At 48.4% G+C, this 20,832-nt stretch overlaps 1 protein-coding gene across 4 annotated transcripts in view; it reads left to right on the forward strand.

Annotated features, from left to right (window-relative positions):
- The first annotated feature begins 5,913 nt into the window (after positions 1 to 5,913).
- The window catches only part of Azin2 (antizyme inhibitor 2), a 33,533-nt gene continuing 18,614 nt past the window's right edge, over positions 5,914 to 20,832 (forward strand). Inside the window, exons 1-8 of one of the 4 annotated variants that reach the window (XM_008829216.2) lie at positions 5,917 to 6,068; positions 6,165 to 6,284; positions 6,872 to 7,066; positions 8,470 to 8,643; positions 16,233 to 16,405; positions 17,256 to 17,390; positions 18,379 to 18,544; positions 19,863 to 20,025. In XM_008829216.2, coding sequence (XP_008827438.1) covers positions 6,962 to 7,066; positions 8,470 to 8,643; positions 16,233 to 16,405; positions 17,256 to 17,390; positions 18,379 to 18,544; positions 19,863 to 20,025 — 916 coding nt within the window. In that variant the 5' untranslated portion in view covers positions 5,917 to 6,068; positions 6,165 to 6,284; positions 6,872 to 6,961. Of the gene's footprint in view, positions 6,069 to 6,164; positions 6,285 to 6,871; positions 7,067 to 8,469; positions 8,644 to 16,192; positions 16,406 to 17,255; positions 17,391 to 18,378; positions 18,545 to 19,862; positions 20,026 to 20,832 lie in introns of those variants that run through there. The other 3 variants (XM_017797182.2, XM_017797183.1, XM_029561687.1) reach the window with 3 other exon arrangements.

Raw genomic sequence — 20,832 nt, forward strand, 5'->3', positions numbered from 1 at the left:
ATGAGATGGCTCAGCAAGTAGAAGGCATTTGCTGCCAAGGGTGACAACCAGAGTTCGATCCCCAGGACCCACATAGCAGAAGGAGAGAACTGATTCTTCCAAGTTGTCCTCTGACCTCTACCCATGTGCTGTGGAGCCCAAACATAAACAAATAAATGTCAAAAAAATTAAAAATAAATGGGAAAATAATCGGTGAGACTGCCAGTCACCAAGCAACAACCATTCCCCTTTCTCCCTTAGTATTTTGCCCTTTTTGGGGGTAGAACAGGAATGTGCTGTGTCTTCTCACCCAAGAGTTCACCATAGAGCCAATAATGGTGGCGCCTGCCTTTAATCCCAGCACTCAGGAGGCAGAGGCAGGTAAATCTCTTGTGAGTTCAAATGGCATGAGGTATTCAGTTCTAGGATGGGTTGAATTGTGTTTCCCCCAAATATATGTTAAAATCCTGGGTGGGGAGATGACTCAGTTCATAAAATCCTCACTACACAAGCATCAGGACCTGAGTTTGATCCCTAGCACCCATGTAGAAGTTGGGCATGGCAGAGTGTGTCTGTAAGTCCAGTGCTGGGGAAGTGGAGATAGGAGGATCTGTGGCACTTGCAGGCCGGTTTAGCCTAATCTGTGAGCATCAAATTTAGTGAGAGATCCTGTCTCAACAAATAAGATGGAGTGTGGTTGATGTTGACCTCTGGCCTCCTCGTGCACATGCACATACATGCATGCACACACATACAGGTGTGTACACACATGAACATGGACACATACAAAGATATTAACATAACCTTCAGTAGTCCTAACCTTTAGTACTGTGATCTTGCTTGGCAATAAGCGCTTACTTACTAGAGGCCAGCAAGTCAAACTGAGGTCATTGTGGTAGGCCCCAATCCAATATAATCAATGTCCTTATTTAAAGGAAAATTTTGGGCTCAGACCCAGGCACAACCTGAGGGAAAGTGATGGTGAAGAGTCACATGGCCAAGTGACTGGAGTGATGCACCCACGGGTCAAAGAACACTAGGGATGACCATAAACACCAGAGGCTGAGAAGCAAGGGAAGATTCACTTTCAGAGCCGTGAGCAGGAGCCAGGCCTGCCAACTCCTTATTGCAGACTTCAGCCTCAGAACTGGGAGTCGACACATTTCTGTTGTTTTACAGTACCAGCTGCTGGTGCTTTGTTCTGACAGCCCTAGGAAATTAATAGGCACAATTTCTGGGAAGCCTGAATAAATATTTTGCCAACTCTCCAGCTCTCAGGGGTTCTGCACGGCAACAGGGGAAGTCAGATGACACTGGCAGGAGAGAGCAACAGAGTGGAGCCTTTGTGCTGGTGCCTGCAGGATGGTGGGGGTAACTGTTAAGCTGGGGCCAGGATTCTCAGCCTTGAGTTGGCATTCAAACAGAAAGGTTAAAAGTTAAGTGTCAGAGGCTGTGGAGATGTCTCTTTGAGTAAAGTGCTTGCCTTGCAAGCATGGAGACCCGAATTAAATCCCCAAAACCCATGTAAAAAAAATGTTACGCAAGCCAGGCGCGGTGGCCCATGCCTCTAATCCCAGCACTCGGGAGGCAGAGGCAGGTGGATCTCTGTGAGACTGAGGCCAGCCTGGTCTACGTAGCAAGTTCCAGGTCAGGTGATGTTACAGGGAGACCCTGTCTCAAAAAGACCAAAATAAATAAATAAATAAAAATTAAAAATGTTAAGTGTAGCACAGGCTTATAATCCAAGCACTAGGAAGGAGCCAGGCAGATCCCCGGTGCTCACTGGTCAGTCAGCCTAGCCTACTTGCTGAGTTTGAGACCAGTGAGAAACACTGTTAAAAAAAAAAAAAAAAAAAGGTGGAGGGTACCCAAAGGACAGCACTTGAGGGCGTGCTGTAACCTTTGCTTGTACCTGCACCCATGTCACATGCACCCAGTGTACCTGCATCCATATGCATATTCACAGACACAGTGTACCTGTACACACACGAGCATGCACATACAGTGTACCTGCAAACATATGAACACACATAGTGTACCTTCACACACATGAGCATGCACACACATAGTGTACTTGCACACGCATGAACATGCACACACAGTGTACCTGTACATGTCACAGTGTACACACACATGAATCTACACACACCACAGTGTACCTACACATGCATGAACATGCATGTTCATGAACACACACACACACAAACTTGCACACAAACAAATTAAGGGTCATGATATTTCTTTTGCATAGTGCTGGAGATTGAACCCAGAGCTTCAACATTTAAAAAAATATATATTTTATGGGGCTGGAGAGATGGCTTAGCGGTTAAGAACAGTGGTTGTTCTTGTAGAAGACCTGGATTCAAATCCCGGCACCCACTATGGACAGTTGGCAGCTAACAACTGTCCATAACTCCAGTCCCAGGGGATCCAACGGCCTCTTCTGACCTCCATGGGCATTGCACGAAATGGGTGCACTCACCTACATGCAGGCAATACACACATAAACATAAAATAAAAAAATAAATAAAATTTTGCCTCTTTTCCTGCAGAAATAGGGCATGATGACCTATTTTTTAAAAATATTTTATTATCTTTTTTTTTTTTGGTCTTTTTTTTGAGACAGGGTCTTCTTGTAGCCCCAGCTGGCCTGGAACTCAGTATGTAGACCAGGCTGGCCTCGAACTCACAGAGATCTGCCTGCCTCAGCCTCCCGAGTGCTGGGATTAAAGGCATGTGCCACCACGCCTGGCAAAAATATTTAATTATTTTTATTTTATGTGTATGTGTGTATTGCCTGCATGTAGGTGAGTGCACCCGTGTCATGCAATGCCCAAGGAGGACAGAAGAGGCTGTCAGATCCCCTGTTATGCCCTCTTCTGACTTCTGCGAGCATTGCACAATATAGACATAAAATTTAAAAAATAATAAAAATTTTAAAAATTAAAGCATTGTTATCACGGAGCCAACCGCCAAGTGCTTGGTTTTAAATTTAAGTCAAGGCTCTACTTTTACTTACTGTGCCAGCTTGGGAAAGTGACTGAACTTCCTCACCTTCAGATTCCTCATCTGTAAAATGGGAATATATGTTTCCCCTCCTCTTAATCTCATTTTTGAGGATTCTGCCCCAGCTTTCCAGGTCTACTTTGTTGCCTGTTCTCAGGAAGACTTCGTTCCTCAGGAGAGAGGATGGGGATGGCTGTTTTCATATTATGGTGCAAATGACTGCTAATCTCTCCAAACAGGAACTTGCAAAGGACTCCTTAAAGCTGCCTCTTGGGAAAGGCTACTCCTGTGCACAGAAAGCAGGAAGCTTCCAGTTGAAGGATGTAGGGAAGTCAGCCTGAACTATCTTGGTTCCCAGGGGGCAGGGATAAGGCCAGGCAGAAGTGACCCAGGTACAGGCAGAATGATTCATCATGGACACCCAATTCTCCTGTGAGCCACATGAAAACAGCTTTCCCTAACTCCATGGCCCTGCCCTGCTCCTCCCATATACTGAGTGTGTACTGACTAGGTTATGAAGTATGTCCTGATGGGCAGAAAGTGCCTCTAGCTTTCAAAAAGCCTACAGCCTGGCAGAGAGGCCTGGACTATATAAGAAAGATACCCTAGCAAGAAAACTGCTCCATCATCTCTGCTCCAGCTTCTGCCTCCAGGGTCTGGCCTTGAGTTCCTACCTGGCTTCCCTCCAAGATGGACTGTCACTGGGAAGTTGTTTTTGGTCAGAGTGTTTGATCACAGCAAGAAAGCTAACTAGAACATAACCTAATAAAATGTTTTGTGATACCCAGAGGAGGAAGTCCTTTCCCCTCCTTTTTTTGGTGATAGAGATGGAAATCAGGGATCCGTGTTTGCTAACCACATGCTGCACACCAATCCTTTTGTCTTTCCAAGGATATCTTGATTGTTCTGTTTCTAAAAAAATTTCGATTTATTTTTATTTCATGTGTATGAAGGTTTTGCCTGTATGTATTTAAGTATACCACACGTGTATGTGCAATGCCCACAGATTCCAGAGAGGGCATTGGATCCCCTGGAACAGGAGTTATAGACGGTTGTTAGCTGCCATGTGGGTGCTGGGAAGTAAACTGGGTCTTCTGTAAGAGCAGCTGGTACCCTTAATTGCTGAGCTATCTCTTTAGCCCATCTTGACTATTCTTGAACAACTGTAACAGATGGACTTTTTCCCCTTCAGACAGGGGAAAATGTGCCAGGTTGGCTCTAAACCCCATATGTAGCTGAGGGTGACCTTAAGCTTTTGATCTTCCTGCCTCTATCCCCTCTCCCAAGTGCATGCACCACCATTCCTGATTTATGTGGTGCTGGGGTATCCAGCCCAAGGCCTCATGTGTCCTAGGCAAGCACTCTACTAACTGAGCTACTTTCCCCAGCCACAGATGTACTTTAAAAAATTAATTTAAAGGCAGTTTATTATTAAGTGAGACAACTTGCAGATTTCTATCAAATAAACAAACTGGGGGCATCGTTGGCAAGTCAAACATCAGTAGCAAACATTTATGAAGCACTTATTATGTGCTAAGGGTTTTCTTAAGACTTGCAAAGTTTTTTTGAGCTGGGCATGGTGGCACCGGCCTATAGTCCCAGCACTTGGGAGGCAGAGGCAAGCAGATTTTATGTGAGTTCTAAGGCCAGCCTGATCTATATAGTGAGTTCCAGGCCAGCTGAGGCTACAGGGAGACCTGTTTCAAAAAGACAAAAAAAAAAAACAAACCAGTTTTTTTTTTTGAGACAAAAGTTTCACAGTGTTTCTCTGGCTGGCTTGGAACTTTCTATGTAGACCAGGCTGGCCTTGACTTCACAGAGATCTGCTGGGGTAAAGGTGTGCACCACTATACCCAGCCTAAAACAGATAAACTCTAAGGACCTCTCTCCTCTCTTCTCTCTCTCTCTCTCTCTCTCTCTCTCTCTCTCTCACACACACACACACACACACACACACACACACACACACACACACACACTTCGGTATACATCACCAACTACCTCAGAAGGTTCAGTTACGTCCATTCCCAATCAATAACTGCAAGCTCAGAATCACCACTCTGGTACCTACCAGATGAACTCTGGCGCGGGGCACAGCTATTCAGTCAACTTGAGCATCCTGTGCATGCCAAATGCTTACACTCTGAGGAGCCAAACAGTCCCTGTCCTTGGGGCTCACAAATTAGCCAGGTGGAAAGTCAGAACAGGAATCCCAGCAGCCTGTGCCAACAGTCAGATGAGTGAGAAGTCCAGACACATGTGAGGACCGTGCGTTCCACTGGGTCTTAGGCGAGGAAAAGCGTGGAGGCTCAAGAGAGGAGACAGTACAGTGGACTTGGATGGATAGGCGGGAGTTTGTGCAGAAGAGGGGAGGACAGAAAGCTTCCTGGAAAAGTTAGGCTTAAGAGTCTGAGGATTCTGGGAGGGAAGAAGAGGGGCACCGCTTTGGGCTCGTAAAGTCACAAAAAGCCTCTCTGAACACATCTGAGTTGGGGTTTGAATTGGAAGTCAGGGAATATGCCGGAAGAGGCAATTAAATTAAAAAGGTCTTATTACGAAATAATACAGGGATGTGATATTTGACTTGGTCTTCTAGGGAAGAGCGAGTACTTTCACCAGGTTACTGGAGAGGCGCCACCGGGTCCAGCGAGTGACCGAGAAGTTTTCCTAGAGCCACTCTACCCGACTCGAGATGAAGAGTCGAGGATCCGAGCGTGTAGACGCGAGGCATTCGGAGGACTTGCCCGCGTGGACAGCCTGGGAGGCCGACAACCCGCAAGCCAACCGCACGAGTTTGCGGAGCGGGGCCACAGCGTTGAAGGCTTTATGTCCGAATCGACCAATGAGCTGGCGACACCCGGTTGCCCGGGCAACGGGGCGGGAGGGGCGGGGCCAAACGGCGGGGCGGGGCTTATATAAGTGAGCGGCGGGCGGAAGGTGGGGCGTGGGTTAGGTGGCTGCTGGGCTCGCGGGGCGCAGGCCGCCGGGCCGGAGCCGGGGGAAGCGAGCTAGCGGAGGCACCGAGGATCCGATTCACTCGCTGGGGAGACCTATGGGCCGAAGCCGTGTAAATGCGTTTTAAGGCGAGTGCAGGGGATGGCTTGGGGGAGCCTCGGGGAGCCGGCGCCCGAGGCTTTGGGGTGCTGACCTGCTTCCCGGACCTCCTTGCCTCCTCTCAGCAGGGGCCTCGGCTCCCCAACTGCCACTCCTCTTCGGGGTGTCGCACAAGTTTCGAGGTCACCGGCGACCCCCCCTAGCAGCGCACCTGGCTCTGGCCCCCCCGAAGGAGGACGGGCTTGGTAAGGAGACCTGGGGGTGGGGTGCGGGACCCCGGCCCTGCACTCGAGAGAGGGGTCCCGCGGACAGAACCCACCTTGTAATGCCCCCGTGCACACTTAGCATTCCAGCATATCAGGATCAACCATTTACAAACGGGGAAACTGAGCCTCGAGAGGCGCAGGAGAGTACCAAGGTCACACAGCAGAGCGTGGACTCGAACCCGAGTTCCTGTTCTTGGGCTGAAAAATCTCTGGCTTTAGCTCCACGCACCTAATAGGTGAACGTGGTCAGGACTAGGGGAGTCCTGGACACTTCCCCACCGGGGTTTCCCAGATTGTCTGCTCCTGCGCTCATTCTTTCCCTTCCAAGCCAAAATGTCAGAACTGAAAAGAATCTCCAAAGTAACCCCATTTTACAGATGGGGGCAATTGAGGACCTAGCAGGCACGACATCACGGTTCCCAGTAAACCTCAACTCCTGGAGCCTGTGCTGGGGGATGGAGTCGCATAACTGGACAGGGAACCCAGGCCGGGGGAGGTGACAGGAGCAGCAGAGCCTGTTCTCCAGCGGTCCCTTCCAACCCCCCCTCCACCCCCCCACCCCGCAGTGTGTTGCATACTTTCTAAGGCGGTGGCCAAGGCAGCCAGCAGCACCAAGGCAGCGGTTCCATCCAGCCCGTGGGCTCCTCCTGCTCGGCATGGCTGGCTACCTGAGTGAATCGGACTTTGTGATGGTGGAGGAGGGCGTCAGCACTCGAGACCTGCTGGAGGAGCTCACTCTGGGGGCCTCACAGGCCACCACGGTGAGGGGCTGGGAATAGGGGGGTGGGTCCCCTCATTGTGTCATTTGATATTTCCAAGAGTCTGGCTCCTTTTATCCCCAATTTTCTCTTCTTGCCCGCACATCCGCCTCTCCTGTTACCTGCTTTGAAGAAGGATTACCACCAGCACCTGCATGTTCTCCCCCGGCCCTCCAGGTGGGAAACCTGGGCGTTCTCCCTTCCTCATCCCTTCTCTCCCACATCCAGGCATCCCCCAGCTCTGTGAAGTCCACCTCCCTTAATGCTCTAGGAAGCTCTCGGGGAACTTTCCTTTGTAGTTCAGTCTTCATATCTGGGAGCCCTCAGGACCTGCTCCTTCACCACCACCCCCCACCCCATCCGCCCGCTAGCGCTTCACTGCCCCAAGATCAAGTCTGTCTCTACAGCCCTATTTCTGGCTTTAGAGTCCCACAGTCTGAGCTTTGCTCCTTCCCGGCAGCGGGGTTGAGTCGCTGCGTTCATACTTCCCGACGATGCATTGTGCGGTCTTACCATGTGTTTGGGGGTGGGGGCTGTGCCCTTAGTCACCCTTCTCCCAGCCTCCCCCCCCCCCCCTTTACCCCTGTCTAGCATTCTTTCCCAACACGGTTGCTTTTTCCTGACCTCTTCTGGCAGGTTTTGTATTATCACTCTCCATGGCCACCAATACATTTTGCAGAATATCCCATCTAGCACTTATTTATTGAAGGGACTTATAATTACTTAAGGGTGCTTCAAGGTGTTGAGTCTTCTTTGTCCCTTAATTATTATATCTGACACCAAGTGAGCATCAGTTTAACAAAATGTTGCATGAAAAGGAAACTGAGTCCCAGGAAAGGTTCACCCACAGCCTCATTTATGCTTATCCATCTGCCTGTCTGTGGTGATCTGCAGACCTGCTTCATGGTGGCAGTGGGATGTGTACCTGCACGTGAAAGACAGCCGGCTGTAGGCCACAGCTTCTGCCTTCCAGGGACTGAGCCTTCTGTGGCACAGACAGATGAACATAGAGTCCTGCTGTTTTGAAAGGACATGCAAAATGTGGCCAACTTTATTGATTAGTCTTTTGCTTGGGAAAGGTGGCATTTGGGCTGAGTAAAAGTAGATTGGAATTTTGCCAAACCCAGCAGAGGGCATGATGGGAGTATGGGCTTGGAGGTGGAAAGGAGAGTCAGCTTTTAGCTGATTTTAGCTGGGTTGAGGGGAGGGGCATTTACACAGTTTTAAATGTTAGACTGAGGTTGTCTTCCATCCTGGAGGCTGTGGGAGACCCAGAAAGCTACAGCAGGCCAGCTTGGTGACCAGAGCTGAGCTGGGGGGCAAGTCTGGAAGGACTGTGGACAGCATGCACAGGGAGGGAGCTGGGTGGGGGGGGGTCTCACATCCATTCACCTCTTGCTGTGCAGGGCAAGGTGGCTGCCTTCTTCATGGCCGACCTAGGTGCTGTAGTGAGGAAGCACTTCTGCTTTCTGAAGTACCTACCTCGAGTCCGCCCCTTTTATGCTGTCAAGTGCAACAGCAGCCTGGGTGTGCTGAAGGTCCTGGCTGAGCTGGGGCTGGGCTTCAGCTGTGCTAACAAGGTGAGCCCCTTTGTTCCTTCTGTGCACTTAACCTTGATGCTCACCAAATGCAGCGCTAGTGGTATTGTGAACCCTGGGGAACAGGAGGGACCTTTAGTTGGCTGTTGCCTTCTGGGAAGGCCACCTGCTCAAGAGGAGAGGAGGCTCCTGGGTGGAGGGAAGGAGAAATGAGCATGGAACTTGTCAGCTCTGAAGTTTCACTTTGGAAACTTAGGTATCCCTGGGCATATGGGTTATTTTTTTTTAATGGGTTTTAAATTTATTTTTTCTTATTATTGATTAATCATAATTTCTTTTGAGACAGCAACTCTTCTTCCAGGCTGGCCTTCAACTCACTATGTAGCTAAGGCTAGCCTTGAACTCATGATTCTCCTAACATCCACCTTCCCTAAATGCTGGGACTATAGGTGTGCACCACGATTGCCTATTTTTCCTCTTTAAAAAAAAAATTTTTTTTTGCTGCATGGTGGCTACACCTTAATCCCAGCACTCAGGAAGCAGAGGCAGATATCTCCGTGAGATCAGTCCAGCCTGGTTTGCACAGCAGATTCTAGGCCAGCTGGGGCAATAAGGAGACCCTGTCTTAAAAAGATTTTAAAAAATTAATGAAACATTAAGTTTATTATTTAGAAAATTTTTAAAATTTAATAGCAGTTTAAAAATGTCTTGGCCTAGAGCAATATGTGATAATCTTCTAATTGAAACAAAACAAAAACACTCCTATATTGTTGAATTTTAATTTTTTTTCCTTTATAATCTTAATGTGTGACTCTGTTTTTCTAACTAATCCTCTTAGAGTTTTGGTGCTGCTGCTGCTGCTGGCTCTGTCGTTCTAATTTGATGTCTGCTCTTTTTAATTCCCTCCTGCTGTCCTTTGATTGGCTTTGCTGGTAGAACATCCACAGTTAGGAGCTACAGTGTTAGTAACTGGCTGGGTGGGGCTGGCAGACTAGCACCCAGCAAGTTTCATTCTGTTTTTACTAGCTTAGAAGCCTTTCTGGCTCGAGTATATCTCATTCATTCATTCATTCAGTGAATTTTTACAATGGGGCCAAATATTATTTGAACTGGGAATTTAAGTATAAATAAAACAAAACAAAACCTTTTTTTCATGGAGCTTTCTAAAGAATAAAACTGAACAATGAAAATATGCACCCTTTTTAGATAGAAGTAGAGAACATTGGATGATCAGATTATACTTCTGTTTTGAGGCAGGGCTTCCCTATGTACCATAGGCTGGCCTGGAGCTCCCTATTTAGCACAGGCTGGCTGTGAACTCTTGATCCTCCCATTTTAGACCTCTGAGTGCTGGGATTCTGAGCATGTATCATCACATCTGGCTGGATTGCACTTTTAGATAGCTGTCTAAGGAGATTGAGCCAAGTGGAGAATTAGGGGAAGAGCATTCCAGGCTGAGGGAAGAGCCAGTGCCAAGCCCTGAAGTGGAAACCAAGCCTGCTGGGCATTGCTTAGTGATGTCAGCACCATCACTTTTTTGATGATTAGTAATGGCTGATCTGAGGAGAACCCCTTTTAACTCCTGACCAGTGGACTGACTGGAAGTTATGAGGAGAGTCCTAGAAATGATTCCCAGAGGAGAAAGGAGGGACGCTAGCCTGGGCAGGACCATAGGACTGGAGTGAAGATGTGTACACTGAATGGAAGTCAAGGCTAACCCTTGCAGGGACTGGTTATTGCTGTTTACTCTTTGTGACTGAGAAGTCTCTTCTTATTTCCCACATCTCATTTTGTGTGTGTCTGACACAGCCCTGTGAGGCACATGAGGGGAGACCAGCCTACAGCCTCCTGTAGGATGGTAGGTCTCCCTGAAGGGGTAACAGGGGACAGGATCCTTTGGTTCCCCTGAGCTAGGGTTGAAGGATAGGACCACTGACTAAGAATCCTCTATGTCTAGAAACCTAGGGGTGAAGTGCTTGGTCCTCGAGGTTTGGAGGCTGGCCTCTAAAGGACTTAGATGTGGGGTGTGAAGACATAAAAAGACCTTGAAGATGGGGTGTGGAGTGGGGGTATGTTAAAAACTTCTGCCACAGCTGAGTGCTTCTCCTGGGCCAGGCTCTTTGCCAGGCGCTTTCCGTGCATGATCTCATTTTATTCTTGCAACATCTCTGTGAGATCATTCTTTTACCAAGATTCTGACAATCCTAAGAGGACACATTTAACATATAAGGAAGTGAGTCACAGAGACTGAGTGACTTGCCCAGGGTCATGCACTTGGCCTCTGTTGTTGTTGCCTTTTCCAAGACCCTCCGTGAGAGGTTGGTTGAGAAGGCACAAGTGGCCGATGTTGAATATCCTGACCCTGAAGTGGATCATTCGACTCTTTCATGCTTTTACTGAGTGTTGGCTCCCAGAACTTACAATCCAGGTTTCCCACATGTAAGGCAAGCCCTTTACCACTCATCCCCATCTCCAATGCCCTTATGATTATTTTCTTTTAAAGGGCGGAGGCTGCCCTCTTTTGGTGAGTCACAGTTAGTGGCCATGCTTAATGCCTTCAGAGGCCAGAAAAGGGTTGTTGACGCCCCTGGAACTGGAGTCAAGGATAAGTGCTGACTGTCACTTGGGTGCTAGGAACAGAACACCACTCCTCTGCAAGGGCAGCCCACTGGATTCTGTCTTAAGCGCTTAACCACTGAGCCATCTCTGCAGCCCCTGGATTCTGTCTTAAGTGCTCCTTCCTCTTAAGGCATTTCATTTCCTCCCATTGCTTTGAACACCCTCCATTCCCCACTGCCTCCCTCATTTGCGTGCTCACCTCAAGCCTGCCTACCCAGCTGGTTTGATTTGTGCTCAATCTCACATTCTCACGCTCGCCCTGCTTGCCAGCCTGCCTCCGGAGCACATCTTCCCACCTTTCTAGTGGCTCCCAGGGAGACTGTGACAGCCATGGACCAGTCTTCCTAGAATCCCATGAAGCCTGTCCTCGGGTGCCAGAATAAATACTTAGGGCTTATACTTAAAATGTAAAACTGGCTGGGCATGGTGTTTGCATACCTTTAATCCCAGCACTGAGGAGGCAGAGGCAGTCTCTACGAGTTGAGGCTAGCCTGGTCTACATAACAAGCTCCAGGCCAGCTAGGGCTATATAGTGAGACCCTGTCTCAAAAAACAAAGCAAAACAGAAAGCAAAACTGACACCTCTCTTCCCTCACCTCTCTCCCTCCGTTCCTCCCTCCCACACTCCTCCCTTTCCTCCGTAGGGTCTATAATAGCTCAGGCTGGCCTTGAGTTCCCTATCACCTCAATCTCCACAGTGCTCGGATTGCAGGTGTTCACAACTGGCTATCATTTCTCCTCTTGGACCCTTGCACAGAGGTAACCAGTCAATCCATATGCAGCTTCTTGGCCCTTAGATGGCTCTTACAGAGGACCTGGGTTTGATTCAGAGGACCCGGGTTCGATTCCCAGCACCCACATTTTGGGTAACAGCTGTCCATAACTGTAGTTCCAGGGGAACTTGATGCCATCTTCTGACCTCTGCAGGTATTGCATAACACAGGCACACTTACATACATGCAGGCAATACACTCATAAACATAAAAATAATAAAATATTTTAAAAAATAATCAGGAAGATTAAATGAGAACATCTCTAAGACTGTAACACAGTGGGTGACCTGAATGACACTTATTGTTTAAATATTTATAACTGAAGCTCAGTCTTGGGTCTGTGTGGGGCCGTCTTTGCTTCTCACCTTGTGTAGGGAGGGAGGGAGCAAAGCCATATTTTCACATCCACCCGGACTTGGAGCGGTGACAGGGAGGCAAGCTGTGGTGGCCACAGGTCCCCCTCTGGAGTTGGATCTTTGTATTCCACACTGCCACTTATTGTCAACATTAGCACGTGGATCGCTCAAACTCAGCTTTCTCTTCTGTGAAAGGTGGCCAGTGAATACTTCATAGGGCTGTTATGGCCTCACATGAAAGACTATGCATAAGCACTTAGTGCTGAAAAGTTGCTGAGTCAAAATTAGACACGATGGCTATAAATGGGTCTTGTGTCTCCTACCACATTTCAACACTGGCTCTCTCTGGACTGCCTTTGTCAGGGAGAGGCATGTTTGAATCTGGAAGTTGGTTTCGTAACTTACTACATAGCTTCTTTTTTTCTTAGTCTTTTTGAGACAGTCTCCCTGTAGACTCAGCTCTCCTGGAACTCACTATGTAGACCAGGCTGGCCTTGAACTCAGAAAGATCCACCTGCCTCTGCCTCCCTAGTACTGGGATTAAAGGCGTGCACCACCACGCCCGGCTATAGCTTCTTTTTTTAAAAAAAAAATTTATTGTACTTTTTGTTTGGTGTGCATATGTATGTGTGTGAACTCAGTGTGCATGAGTCTGAGGTCGGAGTACAGCCTGAGGGAGTCTGGTCTCTCCTTCACCATGTGGGCCCCAGGAATCAAATTTGAGTTGTCAGGGTTGGCAGCACTGTGCCATGTCACCGGCCCTGTATAGCTTCCTGAGCATCGGTTTGCTTCTTGTAGAACAGAGATACCCATGGACGGTCAGGACTGAATGAAACAGTGCCCCTAAGGCAAGTCAGCAAACCGTTAAAAGCAAGCCAAATCCAGCTCACCTTGTCAGATCACTACTGTGCTCATTCATTTACACATTGTCGGTGGCTGCTCTGGTGCCACAGGGCAGCTGAGATAGAGATGGAATGACTTGCAAAACCTAAAACAGTGACTCTATAGGAAATGTTTTCTAGTACCTGATGAAAAGCATCTTGTTTAGGTCCTGCTTGTAGCAGGTGCTCGGGGAACAGGTACTTACCACCACCACTACTGCCACCACCACCACCACCATCTCCATATCATTAATTCAGCAATCACGTGAGCCCTGGTCAGTAAAGGTGAAGAAAAGCTGCAGAAACCAGAACAGGGCTGGAGATACAGCACTGTTGGTAGAGTGCTTGCCTCACATGAGCAAAGCCCGGGGTTTGATCCCCAGCACCATGTGCAACAGGGCGTGGTGTGCATAACCGTGGAGGGAAGATCAGAAGTTCAAAGTCAACTTCAGCTACATAAGGAGTTCTAGTTCAAGGCCAGCCTAGGTTACATGAGACCCTGCCTCAAAAAGAAAAACAAGGGCCCACAAGAGGACTCAGTCAGTACAGGCCCTTGCCACTAAGCCTGACTGACCCACAAGACGGGAACAAAGAACCAACTCCTGAAAGTTATCCCCTGACTGCCACATACGCTCCCTCCAAATAAATAAGTACATGTAATTTAAAATTAAAATAAGACAAGAAGCAACATTCTCCTCCCCTTGAAGCAATAGTAACAAAAAGGTAAGGAAGAGGAGACCCAGGGAGAGGCTGAGTGAACTCACCTGGGATACCACACCACACAGCACAGGCTGTGTGGACTGGATGATCTGGGTCAGAAAGACTCTTGGTCTTGCAGACTATCTGTCAAGTAATATATATGGCACACAGCATAGTTTTAAGATATGTATACATTGTAGAATGGACACATGCATTAACTTATTTTTGTGTGTGATGAGAACTCCTGTCATCTTGTCTCAGCAATGTCTCAGTTATGTAGTATGTGGTTGTCTTGATGCCCAGTAGATCTGTTGTTGTTGTTTGTTTAAAGATTTTATTTATTTTTGTGTGTTTGAGTGTTTTGCCATCACATGTCTGATGCCCTCAGAGGCCAGAAGAAGGCTTCAGACAAGCCTAGATTCCCTGGAACTAGAGTTATAGGTGGTTGTGAGCTGCTATGTGGGTCCTGGGAATCAAACCCTGCTCCTCTACAAGACAAGAGCTCTTAGCCTCTAAGCCATATCTCCAGCCCCACCCACTAGATCTCTTGAACATAATTCCTTTTAATGGAACATCCTTTGACCAGCATCTTCTCACAGCCTCTTACCTCCTCCACTCCTGGCAACTCCCACTCTCTTCTCTGCCTCTCTAACTTGGGCATTTGTAGATTCCACATAGTTCACATAGGGGCTGGAGGGGTGGCTTAGTTGCTAAAGTGAGGACTTGAGTTGGTAAACAGCCAGGCGCTGCAGCCTGTGCCTGTAATCCCAGTGCTGGGAGGGGAAGGCAGAGATCCCAGGGCTTGCTCACCGGCCAGCCTAGCTCAGTCGGTAAGCTCCCAGTTTGGTGAGAGATCCTGTCTCAGCAAACAAGGTGAGAGTGATTGGGAAAGACACCTGGCCTCCATATGCACGAGCACACACATGCATGAGCACTCATCCACACAAACATGTACACATCATGCATATACCAGCCCTTCCAAAAAGAGAAGTGAGTTCATGTAGCATTATTATTTCTGTCTGATTTGATCTCAATATAATGTGATCTGCGTTCTTTTATGCTGCAACTGATAGAATTTCCTTCCTTTTAGAGATTGAATCAGTAGCATTCTACCACATTTTCTTTACCCACTCATCCATGAATACATGTTTGGGGTAGTTTATGTTGTGGCTGTCGTGAACAGGGATTGTACATAGCTTTGTCATATAGATTTTGGTTCCTTTGGGTATCGACCCACTGTGGGATTTCTGGATCCTATGGTAGACTTGTTGTTTATTTCTTTTGTCTTTTTTATTAGTATTGCATATATTAATTATATGTAATTGGGTTCATTGCGACATTTTCATACCCTGGAGAATGTATCTCGATCCTGTTTATCCTCTGCCCCCCCTCTCTTGTTCCCCCTCCCATCTCCAACCCCAGCCCCCTGTCTACTTCCAGGTCTTCCTTTTTAATCACCTGATGAGTTTCATTAGGCTTGATTATAGGAACATGGGTGAAGGGTTGCTTGCAGGACCGTGGGCACCTTACCAGGGGCTACAGCACTCAAGAAGCTCTCTCTGCCCCCTAGCAACCCTAAGCCTCAGGGAGGGGTGGGGCCCTGTGAGCTCCCCTCTCCCTCCCTGACAGAATGTTCATAGCCCCAGTTTATGCAGGGCCACCATGAGTCTGCATAGCACCTAGGTATGAATTCGAAAATGTACCCTCCTCTTGTTTTTTTTTTTCTTTTTTTTTTTTGACTTTGGAATGTCTGATTTCTTGCCTCTTCCCCCAGTTGAATCTACCTCCCTTCTTTTTGAGACAGAGTCTCACTATGTAGTCCCGACTGGCCTGGAACTTGCTATATAGACCAGACTGCCCTTAAACTCACAGAAATCCACCTGCCTCTGCCTCCCGAGTGTTGGGATTAAAGATGAGGACCTCCACACCTGGCTAAATGTACCCCCCTTTTAAAGACACTTAATTATCAGAATAAATTACTGATTACATTATTATGAGATGGTTTACTGACAGGAAGTTAGAATAAATATGCTAATAAATGTGCTAATCTGCTCTGCCTTTGCTTTGAATGGGGGGGCATTGTGTAGTGTCCCACCACATGACTATACATGGCAGCTGTGGCATCAGAGAATGATCCATCAGTGTTAAGTCCCAATGGCTGTGTATCTTCAACCTTAAAGAGCTACCCCACTTATTTTGATGCCCAATGTGTGGCTATGACTTTGCCCCTCATCTGACTTCCTTGGGCTCCTCTGGCCAACAGGCCCTGGGGCCTCCTCACCACCGCCTTTGGAACTCCACAGGCAGAGATGGAGTTGGTCCGGCATATCGGTGTCCCTGTCAATAAGATCATCTGTGCCAACCCCTGTAAGCAAATTGCACAGATCAAGTATGCTGCCAAGCACGGGGTGCAGCTGCTGAGCTTCGACAATGAGGTGGAGCTGGCCAAGGTGGTCAAGAGCCACCCCAGTGCCAAGTAAGCTGAGAACCACCCATGTGGGGAGGCTGGGTTGCTGGGGAGGGGCAAGGTGGGAGGGGGAAGCTAGGGAGTGGTTACTCTGGATCTCCCTTGGGTCCCACCTCACTCACAGGAGGTTAGAGTGGTACTCCTTGACTAGACCTAGATCCAGGGTCTGACTAGATCAAAGGCAATCCCAGAAAGGTCAAGGTTACAGCTTCTGGAAGAGTGACTTTTAAAGTGGGCCTTGAATGAATGGAATTTGGGGAGGCATAAATAGTGAATGTTCGGGGATAAGCAGAAGTGTGGTATTACTAGAAAGCACCATGTACGATGGGTGAAGGACAAAGAATGGCACTGGTTACAGGGCAGGAACCCAGTGCAAATGGATTCTGGAAGGGGTCAAGGCCAGATATTCTGCTCTGGCTATAGCTTTGACTGGTACTTGGCACTTGAAGGAATCCAGATCGGGCCCTGGGGGAGCAGCAAGCTAGGTGGGGGCCATCTGGTTCACCCAAAGCAGCATCCCTCATGTTTTAGGGTTCTCCTTAGAAGCTTGTTTGTTCCCTTCTTGTGTGATACATCTGAAACAAAATGAAAACTGGTCTGGACTGACTGTGAAGAACTGAGTTGCCCAGGTGAGGGCTGGTGAGGTCTGGACCTGGCAGGTTCTGCAGGAACAGGTCCTGGGATGTTTAGAAATTGGGTAAGGCAGGACTCAGAGGTTTGTTGGCAGTGCAGGGTGACCCAGGAAGCTGAGGGCTCAGTGGCCTTTGATCTTTGTGGTCCCTAGCTATTGACTTCAAGGAGAGGTGGCTGGGTTTGGCAGTTGGGGCTCACACATCAGGGGTGCTGTGTCTTTTCTCAGGATGGTTCTGTGCATTGCCACCCAGGACTCCCATTCCCTGAGCCAACTGAGCCTGAGGTTCGGAGCTTCGCTGAAATCCTGCAGACTTCTGCTTGAAAACGCCAAGAAGAGCCACGTGGAGGTGGTGGGTGTGAGGTGTGCACTGCGAGCCGGCCGCCCTGCTCAGGCCAGGCCTGCTGCCTCTTTCTAGGGCATGAGACATCCTGGGACCTCCCTCAGAGCCTGCCCTTGGGTCTGGAGTTCCACCACTGGAGTTTCCTCTTTCTAGATGGAAGGTTTATAGGTATCCTTCTCTCCAGTCCCACGGTCCCCAGAAGGTCTTGTCCCTGGAGATTTCACCCAAGGACATGGCCTTGAGGAAGTCTGCCAGCCTGTAAGGCAAAAGTTGTGCAGCTGTGCCCTGGAGCTGCCTCTTTTCCTGCAGAAATGGGGCGTGATAATGATCTAGTCTTCTTTTTTAAAAAATATTTTTATTATTTTTATTTTATGTGTATGAGTGTATTGCCTGCATGTATGTGAGTGCACCCGTGTTGTGCAATGTGGCAGAGGTCAGAAGAGGGCTTCAGATTCCCCAGAACTGGAGTTAAGGACGGTTTGTAGCTGCCAGGTGGATGCTGGGAATCGAACCCGGGTCCTCTGCAAGAGCAGTCGGTGCTCTTAGCCACTGAGCCATCTCCCCAGCCCAATGACCTATTCTTTAACTTAACTTATTCTGTCCTGTAGCTCAGCACTGACTGCTTCATGCAATATCCCATACCCTTGTGCAGTAAGGACTCTTCTCCCCATTCTATAGATGGCCAGGCTTAAATAAGACAGGTGGAGCAACTTGCCCAGTCCATGCACTGACTGACAGGCATAGCCTTATCTGGGTACCTTAGGTCCCCCCAGCTCTCATCCTGGAAGGCTTCTCTCTGGGGCAATGAGGAGGGACAGGAGAAGCACCCAATGCCTTCTGTCTACCCCTGACTTGCCACATGGCCCCTTGTGTCCACTTAAATGTTTTAGACCTCAGATACTGCATCTGTTAATGTGGGTACAGTGGCTTCTGTGTTGCTCCTGCCTAGGGTCAATATGGGAGCACCTGGACTCTGCATGTAAGCCGCGGCTTTTTCTCCCTCCCCAGTTTTCACATTGGCAATGGCTGTCCTGACCCTCAGGCCTACGCTCAGTCGATTGCAGATGCCCGGCTTGTGTTTCAAATGGGTGCTGAGCTGGGCCACACGATGAACATTCTGGACCTTGGTGGCGGCTTCCCTGGCTTAGAGGGAGCCAAAGTGAAATTTGAAGAGGTAACTCTGTAGCCAGGGGGTAGCTTGATGGCTTTTTGCGGGTGTAGGAGGGGTGTAGTGCACACAGGGAGCCTTTGGGGCCTGTGTACCATACACTGGCTTGATGTTTTCCTGGATTGTGTTGCTCTTTATTAACCCTGTGCTGTGGCTCAGCTGGAGACTGCGGAGACAGCAGAAGACTGCACCCCTTGCCCTGCCTGACTCTATCCTATCCCTTAGCCGAGTCTTGGCCAAGACGTACTTATATCCCATAAGCTCTTTGAGGGTCTGAGTGCACCTTATTCATCCTCCAGGGCTGATGAGGACTCTGGTGGGAAGGCAGGCGAAGGCAACCCAACCTTTCTATTGCTCTCAGCCTAGACACCTCACTCCCTATGAGAAGAGGGCAAGAAAACTGTGTCATAGCAATCCCCACTCTATCCCCTAGGGGTACATCTCCTTAGTAATGGAACAGTTCCATAGTCTGTACAGATAGGAAGAGACCCTGAGGTGGCATCTCCAGATGGGACCCAAGGAATTAGTCTCAAACTTGAGAGTTGTAGCTTTGTGTGTAACAGAATTCTGGGGGGCTTCCCTGCACTATTGAACACTCAGAGTAGTTAGATTATAATGATAACATTTCTTCGTGTTGGGAGGACATTCCAGAGTCCATTGAGTGAAAACAGGTTATATACACACAAGCTGGGCTTGGTGTTGCACGCCTGTAATCCCAGCACCTGGGAAGTGGATGCCGGAAGATCATGAGTTCGAAACTAGCCTGAGCTACATGAGAGCTCTCAAAAAAACAACTCTTCTCTTCACCAAAAAAAAAAAAAAACATATAACTCTGTTGTGTTAATAATGAAGAACTAGTGTTTGCATAAGAAGAATTAAAGGATCTACTCTATAAAGGCCATAATGATCATGTTCAGCAATCCTGGATGACAGATGTAGGGTGAGCTTTATCCTTTTCTGTCTCTGCATGCTTGGTGTTTCTGGAATCTAGTGTACAATTTAATAAGCTGGTTAGGAAAGAAAGATCTATAGCAGGGTATCTAGAATCTGAGCAGGTATTACAGGAAGAATGCCCCTGTCTATTGAGGGCATGATAATGGCCTATTCTTTAGATTAATTTATTCTGTATTTCAGGCTCAGTGCTGACTGCTTCATGCAATATCACACTGAGGCCATTGAGGACAAGCATGTACAAGCATGAAGGTCTCACCCCAGCCCTGTTCCCTCCTACCTTCCTGGCTAGCTGTCCCCAGGAACCAGCTGGTTCCTTCGCAACTGCCAAATTCTTCCTGAAATCCAACCACCCCCAACCCCTCTCTGCCAGATTGCCTCCGTGATCAACTCAGCCTTGGATCTGTACTTCCCCGAGGGCTGTGGTGTGGACATCCTTGCTGAGCTGGGCCGTTACTACGTGACCTCCGCCTTCACTGTGGCTGTCAGCATCGCTGCCAAGAAGGAGGTTCTTCTGGACCAGCCCAGCAGGGAGGGTAGGTGCCAGGTGGGCAGCGGAGCCCAGGTCTCCCCTGAAACTGGGCACAGTGAGTGGCCGAGCAGGAGCAGGGCTTCTGGAGAACAGGTTGCTTGCTAAAGGGAAAGTTGCAGTTCATTCCCCTCCCCCCAAAAAACTCCCCCCGCCCAGGTATATTTATATTTTATGCAGATCTTAGGGTGAATATTTTATTGACTCCATCTTTACAGATGAGAAAGCATAGGCAAAGGGAATATAAGTGAATTTCGTCAAAGCTAGCTAGAGGTGGAGCTTGCATTTGACCCCACGTCTGTCTCTTCTCCGAAGTACAGGCTCCTTATTTTTTCTCCTAATTTCATAAAAACAATTCGTGACAATGTATTTGTTGATGAATACTTTTCAGAGGATGGAACATAGGTAGGGAGAGGTTAAGTCACCAGTCCAAGGTCACAGGACTGATAAAGTGCAGTGCTAGGATTCATCTTCACCTTGGGCTGACTCAGATTTTATGTGTCCACACTGCTAGCCTCGGTGCCCTTTCTTCTGGAAAAAAAAATCAGGCTTCTCAGAGAACTCTCTCAGAGCCCCATGACAGGTGTCAGTGAATCTGATCTGGGGCTTTGCCCTCTGCTCCAGGGGGCCTCACACAGGAGAGCCTCAGAGTGGTGTGACCTTCCCTGGAGACAGCTTTCTGGGGATCTGGGGGCTCCAGGTAGCAGGGCCTGTTCGTGCGCATGTGTGTAGATGCATGCGTTCTTCAGTTCACCTTTATGGACCTCAGAGTTTATCGTCTAGCATAGCCAGAATACCTGACTTCTTTTTATCT

This window comes from Nannospalax galili, unplaced genomic scaffold (assembly GCF_000622305.1).
Source record: "Nannospalax galili isolate Female #2095 unplaced genomic scaffold, S.galili_v1.0 scaffold473, whole genome shotgun sequence".
NCBI lineage: Eukaryota > Metazoa > Chordata > Mammalia > Rodentia > Spalacidae > Nannospalax > Nannospalax galili.